The sequence below is a fragment of the Zalophus californianus genome, chromosome 16 (genome assembly GCF_009762305.2).
Source record: "Zalophus californianus isolate mZalCal1 chromosome 16, mZalCal1.pri.v2, whole genome shotgun sequence".
Taxonomy (NCBI): Eukaryota; Metazoa; Chordata; class Mammalia; order Carnivora; family Otariidae; genus Zalophus; species Zalophus californianus.
Genome location: NC_045610.1, coordinates 29177252 through 29200856, shown reverse-complemented (window position 1 = coordinate 29200856; position 23605 = coordinate 29177252). Strand labels below are relative to the sequence as shown.

The following is a 23605-nucleotide window of genomic DNA, read 5'->3' as shown; positions in this document are numbered from 1 at the left end:
AAATATATCTTGTGTCCAAAGCAGTCTCTGCATACCCACTGCCATGACTCTTAGCTCAGGCCAGTACCATTTCTCATCTGGCCCATTGTAGCAGTCTCTCTTCTGGTCTCCCTGCTTCTGTACTGGTCGTCTTCTAATCCATTCTTTCCGTAGCAGCTTCAGCTCCCTTTAAAAACAGAAGTTATGGGGTGCCTGGGTGGCTCATTCGTTAAGCGTCTGCCTTCAGCTCAGGTCATGATCCAAGAGTCCTAGGATCGAGCCCCGCATCGGGCTCCCTGCTCTGTGGGAAGCCTGCTTCTCCCTCTCCCACTCCCCTGCTTGTGTTCCTTCTCTTGCTGTGTCTCTCTCTGTCAAATAAATAAATAAAATCTTTAAAAAACAAAACAAAACAGAAGTTATATTGTATCTCTCGCTCTCTCTTTTTAAGTAGGCTCCACACCCAATGCAGGGCTTGAACTCATGACCCTGAGATCAAGACCTGAGCTGAGATCAAGAGTCAGATGCTTAACACTGAGCCACCTAGGTGCCCCTAGTATTACTCTCTACTTAACCTTTTTTAATGGCTTCCCGTTCATTCATTAAACACCTTTTTTACTGAGTGCCTTCAATAATATCAGCTCTTGTGAATAAATGAAGTATATAGACTGTAGATAGTGATAAGTGCTATGAAGAAAAATAAAGAAGGGGTGAGGGACAGAGAAGTGTGTGCGTGTGTGCGCGTGTGTGTGTCATTACAATTTTAAATAGGGAGAACAGGGAAAGTTTCACTGAGACTGAGTAGATGACCATTGAGCAAAGGACTTGAAAGAGGTAAGTGAAGTCTGCAAGGTTCTGCAGAATATTCCAGTTGGAGGAAAAAGCCAGTGCAAAGATCCTGAGGTGGAAACATGCTTGGCTTTGGGGCTGAACAGAGTAGAATAAAACCCAAGCTTTACTATGGTTTATAAGGTGGTCTAGTTCTCTTACCCTCTCCCCACAATCTTCTTCCCTCTGCAACCTTCTTTTTCCAGCACTGCTCCCAACCCCTACTGTATTCCATCCGCACTGATCTTCTAGTTCACCAGAAGCTGTTTCCTCCTTTTGCCTGTGTGGTTGCCTCTGCTGGGAATACTTCCTAATCCTTATTCCCAAACACTATTTGCAAGGCTGGCTCCTTCTCAACCATTAGATTTCAGTTTAAGTTTTATTTTATGCCTTTGGAACCATAGAACTTTGCTATTTCTTCCCTAGTTTAACTTCCTCTTTGTTTCCTTCATAGCACTAATCGCAGCATGCAATTGGGATTCATATATATATATACACACACACGAATATATACTTAAACCTCAATAGTAAATGGTATCTCATTGTCATTTAAATTTGCATTTTGGTCACTAATGAGGATGACGCGTTTTCCCAAGGAATGGTTAGTGGTTAGCATGATCTATTTGCCCAAATGTTTAGTTAACGTCCCTATTTCTTAAGACTGAGGACGGGCCTAGCCAACTGCGACCCCATCCTGTTCACTTGTCTGGGGGCAATTTATTTTCCCGTTTCCTGGCAGAGTTAGTGACTCATGGTGACCACCTCTTCGCAGGGATTTTTCCAAAACCCAAACCCATTTAGAAGAAAGTGTTTGTTTTAGTTCAACATCACCGAATGTGAAAATGGGCAAAAAAAGTTGCATTTGAGTAGTGCCAGGTACTCCCTATTATGCAGTCATTATTGAAAAATTATTAATGGCCACCTGATTATGCATTACAAGGTACTGAGAGTTCCGGGGGAGCAAGGGGAGCCCTGCCCCTCACCGGCCCCTCCGCCTTTTCCAGGGCGCTGTCCGCGACAAGGCACGCAGATGGCCTAACTGACGCAGGGAGACGGCCCAAAGCCGAGGCAGGGGACCCCACGCTGCGCTCGCGGGGTAGACGGGTAGACCTTTGAGATTCCGCGACGTCTCCCCGGCTGCAGCCAGGCCGCTCTCCCCAACCCCGCCGAGATTACAGCTCCTCTCGCGAGAGCCCGAGCGAGACCAGGCTGCGGGCGGTGGCTGCGGGATGTTGGCGGAGCGCTTCAGACCGCGCCCTCTCTGGCGCAGCTGGGAGAAGCGCGGGCGGGAGCGGCAGGCGGCGCGCACGCGCAGGTGAGTGGGGCGGTGCGGGGGCACCAGGGCGGGGGGCGGAGCGTTGCGTCGCGCAGCGGGCACGTAGCTGCGCGTCCTCAGTATTTAATGTCTCTGTGTTCCTCCGGCCTGGGCAAGCACGTGGGGGAGCGGCCGCGGCGCAGCGGGGCTGGGCTGCTGGGCTGCTGGGCCCGGGGGCCGGGGGGGGGGGGCGGCGGCGGGCGAGGACTCTGCATCCCGACTGTCGCCGAGGACCTGGTGAGTTGGGGCCGCCGGGGCTGCTGGCCCGAGGACCACCTGCCAGGCCCCCGAGGGCGGCGCCGTCGGGCGCTGGCGAGTCTAGGGTGCAGGTGCGGTGTGCGACGTGCGCTCCAGGTGTCCCGGAGGCGGGAGGCTGCGGACGCCGAGCGCGTGCGGAGGGGCTCCGGCCCGCCGCCTGCTGTCAAGCAGGCCCTTTCGCTGCCGTCGCCTGCGCGCCCCCTCGTCCTCCCCCGCCAGGGTTGTCTGCCAGCGGGCTCTCGCTGACAGGTCGCGTGTACGCGGCTGGGGCCATGGTCTGCGGCCGCGTGGTGCCCCCTACGCGCGTCACAGCCCTCTGGGGCGGGGGAGGCGAGGACGCGGCGCCCGGGGCACCCCTCTGCGGCTTAACTTTCCCCGAGCGCGCACACGCTCCCGTGAGACAGACCCGAGCGTGTCCCACCCAAGGTCGCCCAACCCCACACGCGTTTACTTTTCAAAGGTCGTGTGTAGCCAAGTCTGACCCGGGAGAGGCGGCGGCGGGGCGGGCTGTGGGCAGGGCCAGGTGCTCGTGAGGGCGAGGAGGTGTCCCGAGGCCCGCGGGCACCCCTTTCTTCCTCCTGAAGGGCTAGAGTTGAAATGGTCACTTCAGGAACCTTACTCAACTTCTGGGCCCCTTTTAGCTCGCGCTGGGTTGCTCCCCACCTAGGCCCAGCGGTGGCAAGCCCGTGCAGGTAGCCTAGCCCCCGGGAGTTCATTGCGGCGAACCTGGGAAAGAGGCTTGGTTTGCCGAACTCGAAGGATGGCTAGGACATGGTGGTGATTGGAACCCTGTTTCGGGGGCAGGGACCTTTTGAGCCGAGTTAGGGTCCTGAGGTCAAAGGCTGGGTGTTTCTCGAGAGGATTAGCATTTGCAGACCCTTCAAGGGTGTCGGGAGAGGTGGAGGCTGTCCTGCCCGTTGTGCCCGCTGACTTCATGCTTCGGGGCGCGTGGGTCACGTGTCACACTCCGCCTGCACCCCGCCCCCCCCCCCCCCGGGTCCGTGGTGTGGAGGGACCACGCTAGTTTCGGGGTTATGGGTCAAAATGTGTTTGGGAAGACGTGGTCTGAACGCCTCGGAGTCAGGCTTCCACCAGTTCCATTGTGCCCTAGGGTATAGTCCCTCCCTATCCCCCTCCTAGGGAGGCTTAGGGAAGGAAAGGCGCTGTTGATGGTGGGCGGTGCCGAACCGACCCGGGACTGCTGGAAGCCCTGGGGGTTTTGAGATCTTCCTCTCCTGCAGGGATGCCCGGGTTGGCGGGTGCCTTCCTCCCGCTTGGCCGCCGCTAACAGAAACCCGGTGCTCTTCACTCCAGGTGTAAAGTGGAGGCCGCTCAAGCCGGGTAGGGCATACGGGCAGAGCAATTAGATTAAGCGAGCTATCTTTTCCCTATTGAAGTGCAGGCTACTTTGTGTTTAAATTTATCTCCTGCCGGGAAATTTGGGCTGCTGGACACCTGGTACGGTCATATTTGTTGGTTTGCTATCCCTCTCCCCCCTCCCTCCTTTGTCGCAATTACTGATCAAAGAACACCATTCACAAAAAGCTGTTAATTCTGGCAACTAGTAACCTTACTGTGTTGTAACCAAGTGCTTCCCAAATTAGTTTTTCTTTTTTTTTTTTTTAAATTCTATTCAGAAAGCAAAGCTTGGACTCTTAGTAAGCACCACCCATCCCCTTTGCTCTTAAAGGCATAGAGCATCTTAGAAATGAGTAGAGGGTAGCAGGAGCATGATTTGATCATTTATCAGATTTCTCTGTTTCTGGCATTCAAGTGGTTCACCTGCTGATTATTTAAGACTTTCGGAGGGGTGCCTGGCTGGCTCAGTAGGTACAGCATGTGAGTCTTGATCTTGGGGTTGTGAGTTCAAGTCCCACATTGTGTAGAGATTACTAAAAAATAAAACTTAAAAAACTTTCTGAGCACTGGAAACCAGGGAAGTTACGTTTGGTGGGGGAGCTTTTGTGTTGAACTTTAACCCTTTCACACCTAACTAGTTTTGTGGGTTTTGGGTATTAATTCCTGGGTGTATTTTCAGACAAAATATGGCTCCAGGACTGAAGAGGGCCTTTTGATCCTACAGTTATGCAAATCACTGAAGCTTCAATGCCTACCTGGATTAAGCTGGCTCCTTTGTCATACATATTGCTAGGTGATGGCCCAAAATTTGCAGAGAACTGATCCCATCTAAGCCCTTGAGTGAGACTTCTGAGTCGCTGGAGCCTTTTGTATGAATATCCTTTCCTCCTCCCAGCTCTTTGTAGGAAGTACATCAACCCTTGGCTACTGCAGGGTGAGCACATGGGTGTGTGTTGTCAAAGGGGCCTGCTCAGGTGCCAGGTGGCTGTGGCTCCAGTGTGAGATTGCTGAGTATCAATATTTTAAAGCAGTTTGTTTTGCTCTAGCTGGTAATCTAAATTATTTGTGCTGCTTTGGACCCAGGCCTGGCCATAGCCATCGTTTGTGGGTGAAGGCTAGTTTTAGCCTTTACAGTGTTCCTCTCATCCTAAAGACAGATTGAGATTATATTTTAGACTGGGCACTGTGCCTGGTTCATGATGGCTGTTCAAGCGTTGCTTTTTTCCTCCTCCTAAAGAATCTCTGAGATTAACGTTAAGTTTCTCTTGAATCACTTGAGTGATTTGGATTTTATTAAAAATAACCCTCCCCCTAGCCTCTGACCTGGAAACTTGGTTGGAAAGAAAGCAAATTGGTTTCCCCACACTGCTCCCAGCCTCCTGGCTCTAGCCTGCAACAACATGATTTGGTCGAGTGCACGTTTCAGGGTTTTGAGGAGTGGGCACCCCATGTGCCTGGCCAGCTTGTGCCTTCCAGCCCATTCTCCCCAGGCCACTCCTTCCTGATCTTCCCTGTGAGTCTAGAGTGAGAGGACCTCTCTGTAGCTTGGTCTGTTGTGCTGTTGTGAGGAAGTCAGTTTTGTGTATGAGTTAACCACCTTCTGTTTGCCATTCTGTTTTCCTCTGCTCCGGGGAGGCAGGGGTCCTCTGGGCCTCTTGTCCTGCTGAAATCCTCTCCTACCGAGTTGCTAATCTGCGTGGGATGTATTTAAATCCTAAACTTGGCTTTCTAAGGCAAGTTCTTTTTTCCACAGCCCTTTCTGGTGTAATGCCTCATGCAGATTTCACCTTTATGATCATTTAACATTAAGTACCCATTGTATGTGGCACTCCACGGAGCAGCTCTCCTGGCTCCAGTACCCGATTTTATACTTGGGCTGTGGAAAACAGGATCAGTGACGGTGTTTTGAGTGGGACAGAGTCTGGCTGGAGAGGTAGCTGGTGGGGATGTGGGAACTATAATTTTAGAGGATGCCTTTTCCTTGACAGTTACAGTCTTGTGCTGGGAGAGTTACAAGCAAATACCTTCCTGATCCTTTAATTCTCACACCTCTGAGTACAATTGAGGAGGGTGACTGCTGGAGGTCAATCGGGATTGTTTCAATGGCTAATATAAATACAAATTGAGGGGCAGAGATACTGACAAGTATGGCATTGTGCTTTAACTAGGTCCTCTGGAGAGCTTTGGTGAGAAGAAGGAATAGTCAAATCCGTGGGCTTTTCTCCTAATCTTTCTGTTGCTTTCTAAGCAGATTGTTGCAGTGAAGGAGTGTATGTTATGCAGCATTTTGAAGACTGGCCTTCAGTAATAAGTAGCTTTCAAGGTGTCCTCTTTACTTTTCCTCCTACTAAATGGTCTTCGTTCTGTCCGATTCCTGGCCGTTTGGATATTTCTACAGCTCAGTTTGGTAGTTTGCAGCAATTGATAGTAAACATTCTGTCCCCATCTGGTAATACTGGCAGCCTGCCTTCACTCAGCCCGGTGTTACTGAGGCCCAAACATTCAGTAACAAAGCAGAGCCTCAGGTGAGTCGTGGAAGTAAAAATGTACAGTGCTGAGGGCTCATGAATGAGGCTTGTTTCCATGCTGGGTTTAGCTGGCAAGAGCCCTGGTTTGGGGGGTAAGCCCAGTTTTCAGGGCTGAAACCTGGCAGTGGTTCTAAACCCTTCTGGGGTCTCAGTTTCTTCAGCTGGTAGAAGGAGGGTTGGTTAACATCAATCAAAGGTGTTCAGATTCTGCTCCTTAGAGTGCCTCTGGGCTGCTGCAGGGTGGAGTTGCCTGCAGGGCTGTGTATGGGGAGGGGTGTGTTTGGGCTAGGAAGCATGGCTCTGTGGATAGTGTAAGTCAAAGACTAAAACAAAATGCCACAGTCCACTGTTTTAAGTGCATCTCAAGTTCTCTTAGCCCTGAGATGCTACAGTGCTAAATATTTTTTAAGTTTTTAATTTATTTAAGTAATCACTACACCCAACATGGGACTTGAACTCCCGACCCCGAGATCAAGAGTGGCATGCTCCTCTGACTGATCCAGTCAGGCACCCCTTATTTTTTTATTATCTCTCTATTCTTATCTCCTAAATCTATCCTTAAGGGAGAGGGTCTAGAGCTGCCTTATCCTATAGGGTAGCAACTAGTGTGTCTGGTTCAATTTAAACTTAAGCATTAGGGGCACGTGGGTGGCTCAGTTGGTTAAGCGTCTGCCTTTGGCTCAGGTCGTGGTCCCAGGGTCCTGGGATCTAGTCCTACATCGGGCTCCTTGCTCAGTGGGGAGTCTGCTTCTCCCTCTCTCTCTGCTGCTCCCCCTGCTTGTGCTGTCAAATAAATAAAATCTTTAAAAAAAATAAAACTTTTAAGCATTAAATACAATTTAAAAATCCATTCCTTGGTGACATTAGTCTCATTTCAAGTGCTCAGTATCTTCATGTGGCCAGTACTGGACAGTGCAGGCTTAGAACATTTTTCACCATCACAGAAGGTTCTAGTTGGACAGCACTGGTCTTAGCTTTGGTCCAACTGTAAAAGCTTAATTGTCTCACCTTGTAAGGCATCCCATGTTTGGGCTTAGTCCTCTAGAGTCCACCAACCCACAGCTTTGGTGACAATTATTTATCAGCTCTATCTATGGCATGTTAAGAAGCAAGTTCTGGTTTGCCAGTTTGGAGGGCAGTGACCAATTAAGAAATGGTTCTAGAGAGGAGCATGGTGAGGAGTCTGGGGATGGGAGCACTGAAGCAGGAGGGGCAGATGCTAAGCCCTCGGAAAGCTGTTTTGGTTTGAAAACTTACTTATCATCTTAAAGGCCTTTGCTGGTTGTCTAAGGCTACTGTCCTTGGTCTTCAGATGTTAGCAGATTTGCTGCTTGGTCCTTCACTCATCCACCTGATGACTTCCTGTAGGATCCCACTGTGAGACCAATGCTGAACCAGATTTGCAGACACCTTACAAACAAGCGTCCTTTTCATTCTGCCCCTCCAGTCCATCTGGGTGTTAGGAGGCCTATTTTTTTTTTTGGGGGGGACAGAGAGAGAGCACAAGTAGGCAGAGTGGCAGGCAGAGGGAGAGGGAGAAGCAGGCTCTCCGCTGAGCAGGGAGCCGGATGTGGGGCTCGATTCCAGGACCCCGGGATCATGACCTGAGCTGAAGGCAGCCGCTCAACCGACTGAGCCACCCAGGCGCCCCAGGAGGCCTGTTTTTATGAAGGCGTTGTGAAGAGTTGGGCCACAGTGGTGGTCTTGAAGTGTTGATGTGGGGCTAGCTTTGGGGAGTGAGCTTTATTTCCAGATACCCCCTCACCTAGTCCTGGGCATGCCTAGTTTGAACCCTGCTTGACTGGCATATAATGTGAAAGCTCTCTTGTGTTGGAGCCAGCCAGCATAGGATGCATAACAGGTACCTGTTAAGCACCTGCTGTATACCTGGCATCTTAGGAGGGTCTTCCCCCCCAAACTATAGTTGACCCTTGAACAACGTGGGGGTTAGGGGAACCAGCCTGCACCCCCACCTTCTCCCCGTCCCTTCCTGTGCAGTAAAAAAAAAAAAAAAATCCACGTATAATTTTTGACTCCCCAGAAACTGAACTAACAGCCTGACGCCAACTAGAAGCCTTATGGGAACATAGTAGTCAATGAACACATATTTTGTATGTTATGTGTGTTCTATTCTGTATTTTTTTTTAAGATTTTATTTATTTTTTGAGACACACACAGTGGGAGAGGGAGGGAACAGAAGCAGAGGGGGTGGGAGAGGGAGAAGCAGGCTTCCCGCTGAGCAGGGAGCCAGATGCAGGGCTCGATCCCAGGACCCTGGGATCATGAGCTGAGTCGAAGGCAGACGCCCAACGACTGATCTACCCAGGCGCCCCTGTACTGTATTCTTACAAAAAAGTAAGCTAGAGAAAAAATGTCAAGAAAATCATAAGGAAGATAAAACATTTACAGTAATGTACTGTGTCCCAAAATCTGCATACAAGCAGACCCATGCAGTTCAAACCCGTGTTCAAGAGTCAGCTGTGTTCCCTTTTTATTTTATCTTAACCCTACAAGGTAAAGTATTTCTTCTTTGCATGAGGGAGCTGAGGCCCTGAGTAAACTAAGCGGACCCCAGGACGCAGGGCTGCTTTGTACTTAGATGAGGGTTCTCTCTCTAGCTGCTTGCTTAGAGACAGTTTCTTTCTTACTGCCCTGTTATCCTTCCATCCTCATCTGGAAAATGAAACTGGGTTTTTAAAAGATCGAAATGATATATCCCACAGTCAAGCTCTTCGGTGTTTTGAGTCATCATCCTCATTACCCTCCTGTGGAGGTATTAGTAATCCATTTTACAGGATGTTTTCATTTTACGCGAAACTGAAGTTCAGGATCCTGCTCTAACACTTGTCTTTCCAGAGTCATGTTTTAGCTCCAAATTATGCAACTTTCCAGTGCCTTTGAGCAGCACAAATAATGACTGTGACTAAGACAGCCTTGTAGGCCTTGTAAGACAGCTGTGCCTTAGGGCCTGGAAACGGGCTCTGCAGACTCTGGTGTAGCTCAGTCACCTGGTTGAAAAGACAACCTCAAGTCCCTCATTCCTTGGCTCATAATAATGCAGCCTGTCAGACCTCACATGGAGGTCATGAGACCCATCCCCGAGCCCTCAACGGGCTGTTGCCTGGGAGTAGCTTGATCTGTCTCTGCTGGGGGAGGCACAGATCTGGTCAAGCCCAGCCCTCAGCACACTGCCCTGCCACCCCTACCCCTTCTCCAGCCTTGGCCTGGGACCGTAGACCTCCATCCTGTCCCTCCACAGAGAAAGGAGCAGGAGAGACTTGCCGAGCAGCCTTGGAAGGAGGCCTGCACCCTGATGTGCCTTGAGCTCTGGTGAGAAAAGGCTGTGCTGAGAATAACCTCCCTGCTTTGTCCTTTGACTTTGGTGAGGCCCACCCAGCCAAGCTTCTCTGTGCGCTATTCTTAGCAGGTGGCATCCTTTAGGAAGGCCAAGTACATGTGGTTTCAGCATGCAAGCAGGTCCTGGTGCGGACGCTACTGCTATCTCCCAGTCGGGAGGAAGGAGAATAAAGTCACCCTAGAAACTCTCATGGGGTGTGTGTGGGGGGCGGTGGCTGCCTAAGAGGTCCCTGGGGCTGCCTTTTCTATTCTGGATCTGTGGCAGAGGCCCAGTCCTGCCTCCTGGGCCAGGCAGGTCCCTAATACAGGCAGCCCAGGAGCCAGGAAACGCCCTAGTTTTAGGACCTCTTGTTGCCCTAGCGGCCAATTTCTCTGGAAATCACATTATCCCATTTTCATGGGAAGTCACCCGACTCAAGAGCAGGCCTTCACACAGGTACTAAAAATTCTGTAAAACTGTGGTTTTGTTGGTAGCCTGATTACTGGCATCCTCTGGCTTAAAAACGAAAACAAAATCGAGAGGTGGTAAGAGCCATGCCCCTTACTAGGAGTTCTCACGGGGCGGGGGGGGGGGGTCACTGAAGCTGAAGAGATATGAAGGAGTTTGATGAATTCCGCTCCTCACCACCATCCTGTCTTCTCCCCCTTTTTTCTGTTCCTTCCTTCCTCTAACTTGGAGCTGCCAACTCCAGCCCATCTTTTTCTGATTAAGAAACCTTCGAGCCGTATAAGGCCCTCTGTTGCCTATGGTTTATGTTGGCTGGAGACTGAGGTTGTTTTTGCAAAGTCTGATTCAAAGAAGTAGCAAGGGTGTGTGTGTGTGTGTGTGTGTGTGTGTGTGTGTGTGTGTGCGCGCGCACACACACACACACACACACATGCATGCATGCACATCCATTCCCATCTGCTCCCTGGGGCTGGACTGCCTTCTTGGAACAGATTCATCTGAGAGGGTGGGGGGCTAGAGTAAGGGCCTCAGATTGGCTCCAAGGCTAATTAATGAGTGGTGTGACTGCGGGGCTTCCTGGCAAATGCATTTGCTGAGAACTCCAAGTAGAAAGTGAGCCCCTATTGGACTCACGTAGTGTGTACCTGCTGGTCTACCAGCCAGAGAAGCACCCTATTTCTGAAATAGATTCCAGAATTTGCTTCTGTTTATTAATTAAGAAATTACAGGGGCACCTGGCTGGGTCAGCTGGAAGAGCATGCAACTTGATCTCAGGGTCATGAGTTCGAGCCCCATGTTGGGTGTAGAGATTACTTAAATAAAACTTTAAAAATAAAATTTAAGGGGCACCTGGGTGGCTCAGTTGGTTAAGCGTCTGCCTTCGGCTCAGGTCATGATCCCAGAGTCCTGGGATTGAGCCCCACATCGGGCTCCTTGCTCGGCGGGGAGTCTGCTTCTCCCTCTGCCCTTTACTTCCCCTCATACTCTCTCTCAAATAAATGAATATTCTTAAAAAAATAAAATTCAAAACTGCATCACTCAAAAAATTAAAAAAAAAGAAAAAAGAAACAAAACTACAGCCCCTTGTCTCTTTGGGCAAGTCCGTTCTCCTCTCTGGAGGAAGTTGGGTGAACCTGTCCCTCTGGGTTCTTGACCTTCAGCAGGGCTTCGGCTCGGTGATGGTGGGGAGCGATTTCTATGGCAGCAGCCCTTCAGCCTCATCTTCACCTCCCCCCTTGTTGCTGTCGCTTGAGTCAGCCAAGTTTGTTCCTGCCTTAGTACTTTGGCACATGTTCTCCCTGCCTGGAACTTTCTCCCCCTCTCCTTTCCCTGGCCTCCTAGATCTTGGCACGGCTCCTCCTCAGTGTTCCAGCCCTGCTGCCACCTTTGGAGAGGCGTTCCCTGGCCATTCTGTCTGAGGCTCCCTCTCTCCCAGGTACACTTCACCAGCTCTTCTCAACCTGGGTTCCCCCTCTAAACACATGACTGAGTGACTAACTCAATGAGTACCCTTCCAGATGCACAGGAGTATAGTTAACTCGTTATGTAAAAGGGGTGCCTAGGCTCAGTTCTCTGAATACCTTTTGAGAGGCTGCAAGTTTATGCCGTTGGGTTGCTGTATCTTCACAGTGTCTTCTCTGAAATGTGACTCCCTACCCCTCCCGCTATCTCTGCTTTCTGAGGGCTCTTTCCACCACCTCAGCCCCCTCTCTGGTGGAACCTGGCTCACAGTGGGAATTAAAATCTTTATTAAATGACTAGCCCTGAGGGGTCCTGCTACCTGATGCTGGTTAGCCCTCAGTGGGGTGGGGAGACCCAGTGCCTTGGCTTGAAAGGCTCTTACCATCAATAAGCCTCTGCTCTTTGTGATTACTACTGTTAGGTCAGCAGGGCAGTTGGGGGGCTCTGAAGCAGAATTGACTTCAGTTACTAGAAAACAAAAGCATTACATGTTTGTACGTAGATGAGTTGACACTCACTACATATTATACTGGTTAACAAGAATCCTAAAACTCTGTGGTAATAGAGCATCTCTTGCTATTTAATAGTTAAGAATGTATTTTTTTTTTTTTAATTTATTGGAGCGAGAGAGGGAGCACAAGTAGGGGGAGCAGCAGAGGGAGAGGGAGGAAACTCCCTGCTGAGCAGGGAGCCCAATGCGGGGCTCCCTCCCAGGACCCTGAGATCATGACTTGAGGGTGAAAGCAGACGCTTAACTGATTGAGCCACCCAGGCACCCAAGAATATACTTTTTGTTCTATCAAAGCACTGCTGGTAGAAAGAGTTGATACACAAGTTATACACAGTTGTTCTTTGAAAGAACAGCCCTTTCCCCGACCAGTCCTCTCCTCTAGAGGCAGCCGCCCTCAGTTCTTCTAGGCTGTCCTCCCTGCCATTTACGTCTGTATTACTAAGTGGGATGCTTTTCCTTGCTTGCCTGCCTGCTTTTTTTTTTTTTTTTTTTTAATGTTACCTGATTTGTTTTTCTACTCTGGAAGGTAAGGACTTGGCTCATTCCTACACTTTTTTCCTCCCCTCATCTTCTTGACACGGGCAGGTAGCTAGCACAACTTCTGGTCAAGCTGCTGAGAATGTATATTATGCTGTAAATATTGCTTATGGCCTCAAAGTTCTTGGTTTTCCATATTTCCTTCCTCGTGGCCCCCCCCGCCCTGTATTTCTTTCACTCCGTTGTCTGTGTCTCATGCCATCTCCAGCTCTTCACTGTGCCTCAGCAGTTACTCTCAGAGCGCCTCATTGTGCTCAACACAGCAGGTGCTCAGCTGTTCGTGCTGCTCCTGGGAAGCACCCCCCTCCCTTGCTCTGCTTCCCCTTCATCCTGGGACTCCATGCTTCCCTTCTTTGGTGTTGCTTTGTGCATGGGTGCCCCCTCCTTTCTTGGTTTACCCCCTTGTCTTGGTGGAGTCCATCTTTTAGGAGCTTGCTGAGAAAAAGCGGGGGAGGGTAAGCAGCCAACAAGAAGCAGGCTGACTTGGTCCTAACAGACAAGGACAAGTCCTTCTGAAGGCATGGGTTTGGGGTGTGGCCCAAGACTTGGTGGGAAGTCAGCAAAGACAAGGAGGCGCCTGCAAGCCTTTCACCCTGCCAGCAGAGTATCTGGTTTCACTTTATGGAATAGTTAAATGAGAGGGGTCTGGATTTGGGCATCAGGTGCCGAGGAAATGGGTATGGAACGAAAATCTGCATATTGAATGGGACAACCCAAGCCCTCTTGGCTCTCACGGTGCTGGCATTCAAGCTAACAACCTCTCCACCCCAGGACATTAGAACATTCTAATCTGTGGAAACTGGCAGCCTGATTCCTGTTTGTCCCCCACCCCAGCCAGGATACTTGCCTGACTCTTGGACCAAAATTGTCCATTGGTCAGTGGCAGAGGATGGTACCAACAGGCCCATTGAAGAAGGTCATTGGTTTTTTTTTTGGCCCCAAAAGAAACTGTTGAGACTTGAAAGTGCCTCGAAAGGACGTTCTGTCTGTTTCATTTCTGTGTTCTGCTGTGCTTTGTACCTGTAGGTGCTCCTCAAGATTTGTTGGATAGAAATTACCTTAGGCCTTTATGTGATTTCTGAGTTGGTCGTATTCCACTCTCTGCCATTTGGAAAATCGGTGTCGCACCTGTGACTCTGTTCACCTGAGGTGGTGGCGTGAAGGGCTGCTTGCCTCACACCATCCTTTCTGATTCCTTCTGAAGGAGTGTGTCGTCTTCATTAGCTTTTTGGGGGATGCTTGTTGTCAGAGCACAACTTCCTATCTTTGGGGCAGTCTTGGGTAGTCTTCTGTGGTCATGGGTGGGAACACTGTGTACCTAGGAACACTTCCTTGGTACCTGCTTTATCACTGTCCTCAGAAATCCGTCGGAATTTACTGGTAAAGCGGTCTGGTTGCCACGCGCTGGGGCAAGGGACAGGATGGAGGTGACATCGTTGTTTAAAGTTTTTGAAAACCACAGAAACTTTGAAAACCACATTCCTACCCGCCAGACAAAACAATGGGAAGACCTTTGTAGAAAATACTGACACCCCCCCCGCCTTTTTTTTTTTTAATCATTTGAAACCTAATGAGACTGGATCTGCCAGATATTTGGTCAGCAGAGCAAGGCAGTCTGGGCATGTCACCTTTGTATGGAGTTTTTACCAAGTTTTCCAAACTGGGAGTTAGTTTAAACATCTCTTAACTTGGGACCATGTCCAGAGAGGGGATTTTTTGCTTCTGGCTCTTCTTACCTGGAGCTCCTGGGATTGGGCTCTGGGTCTCCATTTTGGCTGGAGAAGGCTTCACTGAGCAAGTGCTCCCACCCAGACGGTACCGGCACCCAGACGGTACTGGGTTAAGCCTCCAGCTTCCTGGAGAGCAGCCCAGGAAGTGGTCTGTGACTTTCAGACAGCTGATCTGCTGAGAACAGGGAGTGGGGCTGAGAAGAGCTCACCTGGCTGCTCTGTGGGGCCATCACAATGAAGGGTGTGGACACAATGAAGGACAGTATGGGGCAGGACCTCACAGCCCCACTGTGAGCTAATTTGGAATCTTTAGGGTGCCAGCCAGCGTGAGTCACAGCCCACACAGGCCCCCTACAGATGAAGGTGACAACTGTTTGACCATCAGGGCTGGGCTGAGACCTACATCCCTGAGGCATGGCTCCAGCACTCTGATTCCTGGGCCCCAGCCATGCTGCTGAGGGCGAGTGGCCCAGCTTACCATCGTCCTCCACCCTCAGGGGCAGCACCAGACACCACCCAACAAGGTAGGCCCTGGCTGTCACAGCATTTACCCAGCTCTTGTGTTTGTTTCCCGTCTGCTCGGAACACCCTCTAGGACTTCGCTGTCTTTGAATGTGGCTATTTAAATTTAAATTAATATTAAATAAAAAGTTACACGGGTCACATTTCAAGTGAGTAAGTAGCCGCCAATATTGGACTCTAGTTGCCACTTGGAGATCACCCGGGCCTTTGCCTCTTGTGACCTGCTCTGCTTTGGCCGTGTTTCAACTGCTGCCACTTGCCCCCATTGCCTTGACAGTAAAGGTCACACTCCTTTTGTCTGGCCCCCTACCAGCTTTTCAGCCTCGGCTCCCAGGACTTGTCCTGCTCTGCTCTGCTCTGGGACTTGCCGCTCCCTTCTACCCCCGAAGGCAGCTTGGGTTTAGAACCTTAATTTATGTCATTAACCCACGCTTTCAACCTGAGCAAATTCTGGCTGCCTCTGGGACAGGCTTCTTTGGGTTCTGTTTGCCTGCTTCTGAAATTGGGCTCAGCTTGGTGCAGGTGTGTGTGTGAGAGAGCAAGACATACACAGATTCTTCAGTATGCGTTATGAGCTTCTGGTGGACGGAATCTTTTTTTCTTGCAGCATCTTAAACATATTTATGTGTAAATTATTACATGAGTGAATGTATGTGTGTACCTCAACCGGATGAGAAACCAGGTAAACGCATCCTCTGGAAACCAGGAGGCCCTCTTGTGGTCTTGCACAGACCTCTGTGTATGGTCTTCCTCCAGCGGACTGGTGGGGGTGGAATGGGAGGGGGACCTTGGCCTGGCCCGCAGCCTGCTGCTGTTCCTGAATGCAGTGGCAGCAAGTGCTAAACGTTCTGCATCATGTAGCTGTTTCCTCTCCTTTGAAGACCCCCCTGCAAGGGGAAAAGCCCCTCAGCAACAACTTGACGGGCTGGGCATTCTGGAGATGGGAGTATCTTGAACACCTGGGGATAGTCTTTGATGTAATGTGAACACATAACCGTGGAATAATGGAAATAATCAAATTTCCACTTGAAGGGGGGGGTGTATAAAAGTCCATTCAGAATGCTGAGTCAATGTGACTTCATTGACCAGGCCCAAGTCCACAGTGGACTTGATAGCCACTTCGCTCCTAAGTGCTTGTTGTTATGATCAACTTTCCCATCAATTAATTATATGCAGCTCTTTTTTTCCCACAATAACTGCAGCCAAATGGGCTTAGTCACTGGGACCAACACTGTTTGTACTGTTCCCAGAAATTTGTTTTCTTGTTTAGCAGAAGGCTCTAGACTGCAGTAACTGGGTTCGTCATTGGTGCTGGGAGTGAGGCCATTCTCCAGAGGTAAGCTTTTCTGAGAAGCCGCAGGTTCCTCTGGGAGAAAGGAGAAGAATCCTTTTAGAACCTGGACAGAGCAGGTGAACCTAAGGCTTTGTGGGGCCGCGGCACGTGCCTGCCTTCCGCTCTCTGCGACCACTGGACAGCCAGCCAGCATGCGTCTATTCCTGGGCAAATGGGCCTGCTAAAAATAAGCAGGCAGCTATTCCAGCAGATTCAAAATAGCCACGTCTCCTCCCCACCAACCCTCAGGCAGGGCTCTGCATCCTTCTGCAGGGCTTTTCTCTGGCTTGCCTGAGTGTCTGGGGCCTCGGGAGGGGGAGGTCCTTGGGGGAAGTGGCTGCCTTCAATTAGCTTGTGAGTGTGAAGGCTTTTAGACCAACGGTGTTAAATGCCACTTATATCTTGAAGTTCAGGTTTTTTACAGGAAACAACAACCTAAAAACCAGGGCAAAGAGAGTAACTCGAGAGTCTGTTCCCAGAGAAGGAAGGTGGGCATGTGGGCCTATGTGTGGATGCACAGGTGAAGGCCGCCCTGTCTGAGGATTCAGGAAAGGTTGGGGCCTCTTAGAGCACCTGTCTAGGCCTATCAGACAATGTAAAGCAGGGAAAATGGCACCCTCCTGATTCACAAGAAGTCTGTTTGAGGTGAGATTGGCTCCGGTAAGACCCTTGGAAGTGAAGGGCTGAGGAAGTGAGGGACTTCTCATGACTGGGGGGATGTGGGGGCTTAAGTCACCTGGCGCTCCCTGAGCAGTGCTTCCAGGCAGCGGTGCCTTCAGTGAGACCCCCCGAGGCTCCTTTGGATGGGGCAGCTGCTGACCCTATGGGCTCTTGGCTCTTGGCTCTGTTCTTGGTGGCGATGGCTAATATCTCTAATCACAGCCCCCAGGTAGCAAGGAAAAAAACAAAGCACCCCCTCTGCTGTCCGGGGATCTCATACCTCTTCTCTCAATTTGTGGGAGCACTTGAGTCGGGCAGTTCCTGCCCCCAAAGGTCCCCATGGCGGAAGGGCTTTCCCGGGAGGAGCAGGGGTCCTTCTCCTGACTCTGCAGCTCTAGTCTGAGCGCGGAGTGGTGGGCACTGGGGGTCCGGGGGGGCATTCAGTATTCCCTGGGTTGGGTGATGCCATGTCAGGGTACCCGTGTTAAATACTTTCGCAGGGGTCCTCGTGCCACAACAGCAGGAGGCATCTGCCTTGGAAATGGTGCCGAAACTGTTTCCTGAGCTGTAATTAGCCATGTAGCTACAGCTGATGATTGTCTTTAGAGGGCTGTGGAGGGTGGGTTTGGGGGCTCAGAGCCTCCATCCCTGGGGAACAAGTGGGCCGGGGTGGGGAGGGTTAGGCGGGGGGTAGAGGTATCCTGACAAGCTGCAGAGCAGTGTTGTGGCCCCAGGTGACTGGTCCTGTGCTCGGTGTGAACTAGGTCCGGGAGAAGAAGGGACGAAGTGGGGGGGCTGGGGGACAGTGACACAGGGCGGGGGCAGGGTGTGGGTTGTAGTGTGGATCCACTAGGGTACAGGACCAAAGCCAGGCTGGGAGGGTATGCTTGAGTGTGGGCCTCTGCCTTACAGCCGGTTCCTGGAATCTCCAGAGGTGAAACGGGGGTCAGCTGCTGGACCCTTAGGATCAACTTCTAGTACCAAGGGGGTGAGAGGCAGTTTGTATCTTGGGTAGCAGCTCCCTCCTTACACACCTCAATTTGAGTTTGGCCTTGGGCTCTTGGTGTGTAAAACAGGAGACTGCCCTCTATGGGTTGTTAAGCCCTAGGAGTCTTTATCTTCCTCTGCCCCATTGCATGGAATCTTGTTCCTGAGATCAGAGAATTGCTGGAAGACCATGGGAATCATAACTATAAACCCTGCTGAAATGAGATTGTCTAGTTAGTAGGGAATCAGAATCTAAATTGGCAAGAGGAGAACCCAGGTTGAGATGCAGCCACACTTACTGTTGCAGGTCACCTGTTGGGTGGGACTGATCTGACTGTAGGCCATGTCACAGGCATACTGCCTTATCCTGAGAGCACCCTTTCCCCAAAGCCTCTGTTCCTTTCAGATTTTATTTTTATGCGGAATACATTGAATACAAAGCAAAGACCCTAATGTAATCTACCACTTCTTGGGGTTTGTGCACATTGTTCTGGGAAAGTGATTCTCCAACTTGAGTGTACATTGGCATCACCTGGGTTGGGGCACCTGGCTGGCTCAGTCAGTGGAACGTGTGACTCTTGGTCTTGGGTTGTGAGTTCGAGCCCAATGTTGGGTATAGAGATTACTTAAAAAATAGAAAAATCTTAAACAACTCCCCCCGCCCCCAACCAAACAAACCAAAAAACCTGGTACCTTGGTCTCGCCCTCAGAGATTATGATTTAATTGATTTGGGTGCCACCTTGGCCTTGGGATTTTAAAAGCTTCCCAAGTGATGCTATGTGCCACTAAGTTGGAGAACCACTGAGAGAGAAGTTTAAATCTCCCCAAAGGGAAGAGATTTTTATCTTATATTAGCAGATAAGAAAAAAAAACTACTGGAAGTAATAAATGAGGTCGGTAAGGTTGTAGGATACAGGATCAATGTGCAAAACTGTCCTCCTCTCCCACAACTGAAAGGCTTGGCATGTATCCCTCCTGGTTTTTCAGTAGGATTATGTGGACATAGACATTCCATGTATGGTGGTCTACAGCTTTTATTTTCTGTGTCACGGCAGTTTTTCCATGTCTGTACGTGAGATCAGCCTACTTCTCTATCACTTATGTGGAATAGAACCCAAGTTCGGGTCCTTGGCTGTATGACCTTGAGCTTTTTTTTTTCTTTTTTAAGTATTTAAGTAATATCTACACCCAACTTGGGGCTCAAACTCGTGACCCCAAGATCAAGAGTCGCATGCGCCACTGACTGAGCCAGCCAGGTGCTCTGATCTTGAGGGTTTTTTTTTTTGTTGTTTTAATTTAAGCAGACTTCATGCCCAACATGGAGCCCAGCTCAGGGCTTGAGCTCAGGACCCTGAGATCGAGACCTGAGCTGAGATTAAGTGGAATGCTTAACTGACTGAGCCACCAGGCACCCTGCCGACCTTGAGCTATTTTAACCTTGATGATGGCAATACATTCCAGACCAGGTGGTTGAGGATTAAGTGATACAAGGGAAAGCATCTAGTGAGGTTCTGTGTTTGAATTTAAAGTTGTGAGGAGTGTCATCAAACTTTTTGCCTAGAGGGATTGATAGGATCTTCTGAGCCTGGCCACTGCTTAGCTCTGCTTGATATTTTCCAGTCCCACGGATTCACTTTCAGATATTAGGAAGAAGGTTTATAGCTTTCCCCACCCCCTCACTTTGGGGCAGAACATGTTTCCCAGTGTTCTTCACTAACTCTAATGTGTTTGTGAATCCCCTGGGGGTCTTTTTAAAATGCAGCTTGTGATTTAGTAGGTCTGGGATGGGGCTGTATTTCTAGCAGGTTCCCAGGTGATGCTCAGTGCTTCTGGACCGTAGACCGCCCTCTGAGAAGCAGAGTCCTAGAGCATTGGTTCCCAGTGGAAGCATAAATCCAAATTAAGCATAATAAAGCACAAACCCAGATTAAGGTATAATTCACCATATCAGTGGAGGATTTTTGGTTTTAAGAAGGCTTGTGATTTTTGCAGACAGAATAAAATTTACTGGCATGGGAGGTACTGAATTATAAGCATTCTAAAATAAGTCTGTCACAGACCTCTAAAGAGAGCTAACCCAGCTTTGCATAGCACTTAATACATATCTCAACTAATCCTCGTACCAACCATGCTTTATGAGCTGTGTCCCCAGCTTAGGAGGAAGAAAACTGAGGTTCTTATCTCCTTTACGTGTCTGCTGCCTGCTCCTGGCCCTTTAGTGTGTCTCCTGGCCCGGATCCAATTGACTTAGGTGTCCAGGTTCCTGTCGATTGATAATGCTCTCCCTCCTGCTCTCAGGATCACCTGGGAACACGGTTTGGTGCGTGGGCCTCGCAGACCTCCGCTGGCTCTCTGCTGCCTACAGGATAAAGTCCAGACTCCACAGGGAGGCCCCAGAACCCTCACTGAGTCCACTGAGCAACTTGATTCTGAAAGCATGACCAGTTCCTTGCCACTGTATGTTTTGCTGGTCCCTCAGCTTGGAGCCTCCCCCTCATCCTTTTGAATTCTTACTCCTCCTTTGTTCCAGTGCTTTCTTGCCGCATAACTGTTTGATTGACTTACGGTTTTGTGGGTAATGTGAGGGACATACATACGTGTGGTTTCACGGGTCTTTAAATATACTCCAATGTCGGGGCGCCTGGGTGGTTCAGTCGGTTAAGCGTCTGACTTGATTTTGGCTCAGGTCGTGAACTCTCAGGGTTGTGCAATTGAGCCCCACGTTGGGCTCTGCACTCAGCGGGGAGTCTGAGATTCTCTCTCCCTCTCCCTCTCCCCTGCGCACTCTCGCTCTTAAAAACAAACAAAAAACTCCAATGTCACCTGAATAAGATAAGTGTTCTGGGAGTTTAGAGAACTAAAACGCTAAACACACTATCCCCTTGGGGCAGCATGGAATTTGGCATTGAGAAGTGATGAAGGAAGGGATTTGGGTCCAAGAGAAGGCTCATCTTGTTTCAAGGGAGTGTGCACGGATGAGGGAGCAAAAGGGGGCTTGTCTCCCTGCCCACCCGCCTCCAGTGGGTCACGCTCTGGGGACGAGCAAGGGGAGGGGTGCCCCTTCGAGGGGCAGGGAAGGGGAGAGAGAGCAGCTGGTTGTCTTTCTTGTGCAGTGTCATCAGGGTCCCCCTACTTGGCTCTCATAGCATCCCTCTCTCTCCTCCTCTCCAGGTGTAATTTCTTTAGGCCTCCAGGATGGCCATCCAGTTCCGTTCACTTTTCCCCTTGGCATTGCCTGGAATGCTAGCAGTCCTCGGCTGGTGGTGGTTTTTCTCTCGTAAAAGGCATGTCAGCAGCCAGGACAGACAGGTGGAGGCCAGCGCTATGGAGCTGAGGGCTGGCTGTACCATCAGAGAGCCACGCCCCAGGGAGAACCTCTGTCCTGGAGTAGTGTCCACGCCCCCCAACGTCGGACTGCTGGCGGAAAAGGAGCCGTCTACCGTGAGCAAGCCTCCCGCAGAGCCCCCAGCCTTGCTGCGGCCACATCCAACCTGTCGCAGGTCCGAGTCCTCAGGCAGCCTTCCTAACACCACGGACACGAGATTTCGACCAGGAACACGCAGAGATGACAGTGCAAAGGTGGAACTAGCCCTAACGGGTGATGAAGCTGGGTCCGTTCCTCCAGAGTGTCCCCTCCCGACCCCAAAGAGTGTTCCTTTTGCCCACGAAGTGGCCGAGGTGTGCAAGCGAGAGTCCCCGTTCAGTGCGACGGGAGGGGGGGGCTGGCAGGGCCAGGCTGCGGCCCCCCAAGAGAAGCCAAGAGAGACGGGGGGGACCGAAGGCACCGGTGACGCAGCGTCAGGAGAAGGCGTGCTGGAAGAGGGTGTGCAGTCCCCGGAGCCCGACTCTGAATCGGACAGCAGCAAGGCGCCCAGCCCCGCTCCCTCGGGAGCAGTGGGGGAGAGCGGGAAGGTCAGCCCACCGCAGACGGAGGAGGAGGAGGAGGCAGTGGGGAAGCTGCTGAGCAGCCTCATCGAATCGGCTCACACGGAGCTGATGGAGGATGACGAGCTGCTGGTGCCACGGGTCAGCGGCGGAGCCTGCCACGCAGATGGCACAGGGGGGCCAGGCCAAGAGACAGTGGAGCAAAATGAGAAGATCGAGCAGGCTGCCTACCAGATCATCTCCAGAGTGATCTTGGAGGCAACTGAAGAGGTGCTGGCCACCACCGTGGGCAGGATTGCAGATCGGGTGTATCAGGCTTCAGCTGGTCAGCTCCAAGGGCAGGAGGAGAGCTGTGTGCCGGTCTGCCAGAAATCTGCCCCGGGGCAAGATGCTGAGGAGCCTGCTCCAGCCACCAAGGAGGCAGAGGCAGCCTCCGCCGCAGATGCCACACTCCCCTTGCCACACCTGCCTGCAGAGGACCTGCCACCACCAAAGACCTACAGGAGCTGCCTGAGCAGCCCTCTGTCCAGCCCCACCAAGGACAGGAAGCCAAAGAACTCCGCACACCACATCTCCCTGGCGCCTTGCCCACCTCCAGCCGTCCCCCAGGGAGAGTCGCTAGATGAAGCCCGAGTCCTGGTGGAAAATGCCGGATGCATCCCCTGCACTTCTGACACCAGCCAGGAGGCCCCTTCAGTGGCCTCTGAGCAGTGCTCAGATTCCATCAGCACTTCGGGGCTTGAAGACTCGTGTATAGACACCAACTCAAGCCCCAGGAGCAAGGCCGTCTCCCCGCCACCGCTGCTAGAAAGTACTGTACCCTTCAGCAATGGGGTGCTGAAGGGGGAGCTATCAGACTTGGGGAATGAGGATAGATGGACCGTGGATGCAGAAGCAGATCATTCGGGAGGTAGGAGGGTCTTGGATGTTCCTCGCTTAGAGGACGGGGTGGGGGTTCTCCCTTTGTCCTGTAGGCGAAGGCTGCTGGTCTGCCTCTCCCTCTGCTGCTCCTGCAGTAGTAATGATCTTCAACTCCGAGTCCCAGCTGGCCTGCAGAAAGTCGGGGCCCAGCGGAGCGCTGGCTCTCCCGAACCCCCCAAAGCCGCGGGAGCTATAACTTGGTTCGGCAGCCGAGGACCCTCCCCAGTCTTCCCGAAGGAGCCAGCTCCATGTTGGGTTTGGTGATTAACCTCCATATGCCTCTTTGCCTCTCTTAAACCTAACCTCTTAAAGGTGTTTGTAACAGAGAGGCCTCCTTAGCTTTAATTCCCAAGTCCCAAGAATGGGTGTGAACTTTTTTTTTTTTCCCAATGGTTTATTTCCTTTTAATCATGTGCTTGTTCCCATGTCTTCACCTGCCTTCCTTCTCCAGAAGCTCTTACCGGGTAAGTGCCCAGAGAGCGGCCACAGCCTTGACACTTGAGGGAGGCTCTCGCTCTCCTGCCTTGTCGCCACTATTCCTCCGCAGAGAGCCTCCGCCATTTACTTTCTATGCAGCTGCAGTTCCGTCCCCAGGAAAGAGGGGCACTTTGGTCACGAAGTGTCCACTGGGGGTTTCGAGTGCTGACCCCAGCATAGACAGTTCAGACCGCTCACATACAGGTCAGCAGCTCCTGACCCTGGTTTCGCAGCCACCCTGGGGTACTTTCAGTTATCTCCTGCAAAGAGGCCGTGAATTCCCCTTGGGGGTCTCTGACTTGCTTGTCCTGGAGCCACTCCCTACTGTCTCCACTCCAGGAAGGTTGGGAGTCTTTAGTGGGAGTTTCACTGCTTCCAGCTGCATCTGGTGTGTATCCCACACCAGTTTTGTCACCTCTAAGATGGCTGTTGAATTAAGACACCACTGATTTCTGTACCTCTAAATGAAAGAAAACTCACCATTGTGATCATGATCATAGAAGGCCAGAGA

At 51.0% G+C, this 23605-nt stretch overlaps 1 protein-coding gene across 5 annotated transcripts in view; it reads left to right on the top strand.

The window, feature by feature from the left end:
• Positions 1 to 2011: 2011 nt before the first annotated feature.
• The window catches only part of AKAP1 (A-kinase anchoring protein 1), a 37210-nt gene continuing 15616 nt past the window's right edge, over positions 2012 to 23605 (top strand). Inside the window, exons 1-3 of one of the 5 annotated variants that reach the window (XM_027625452.2) lie at positions 14625 to 14832; positions 16104 to 16166; positions 20983 to 22606. In XM_027625452.2, coding sequence (XP_027481253.1) covers positions 21007 to 22606 — 1600 coding nt within the window. In that variant the 5' untranslated portion in view covers positions 14625 to 14832; positions 16104 to 16166; positions 20983 to 21006. Of the gene's footprint in view, positions 2120 to 2222; positions 2357 to 14624; positions 14833 to 16100; positions 16167 to 20982; positions 22607 to 23605 lie in introns of those variants that run through there. The other 4 variants (XM_027625451.2, XM_027625453.2, XM_027625450.2 and 1 more) reach the window with 4 other exon arrangements.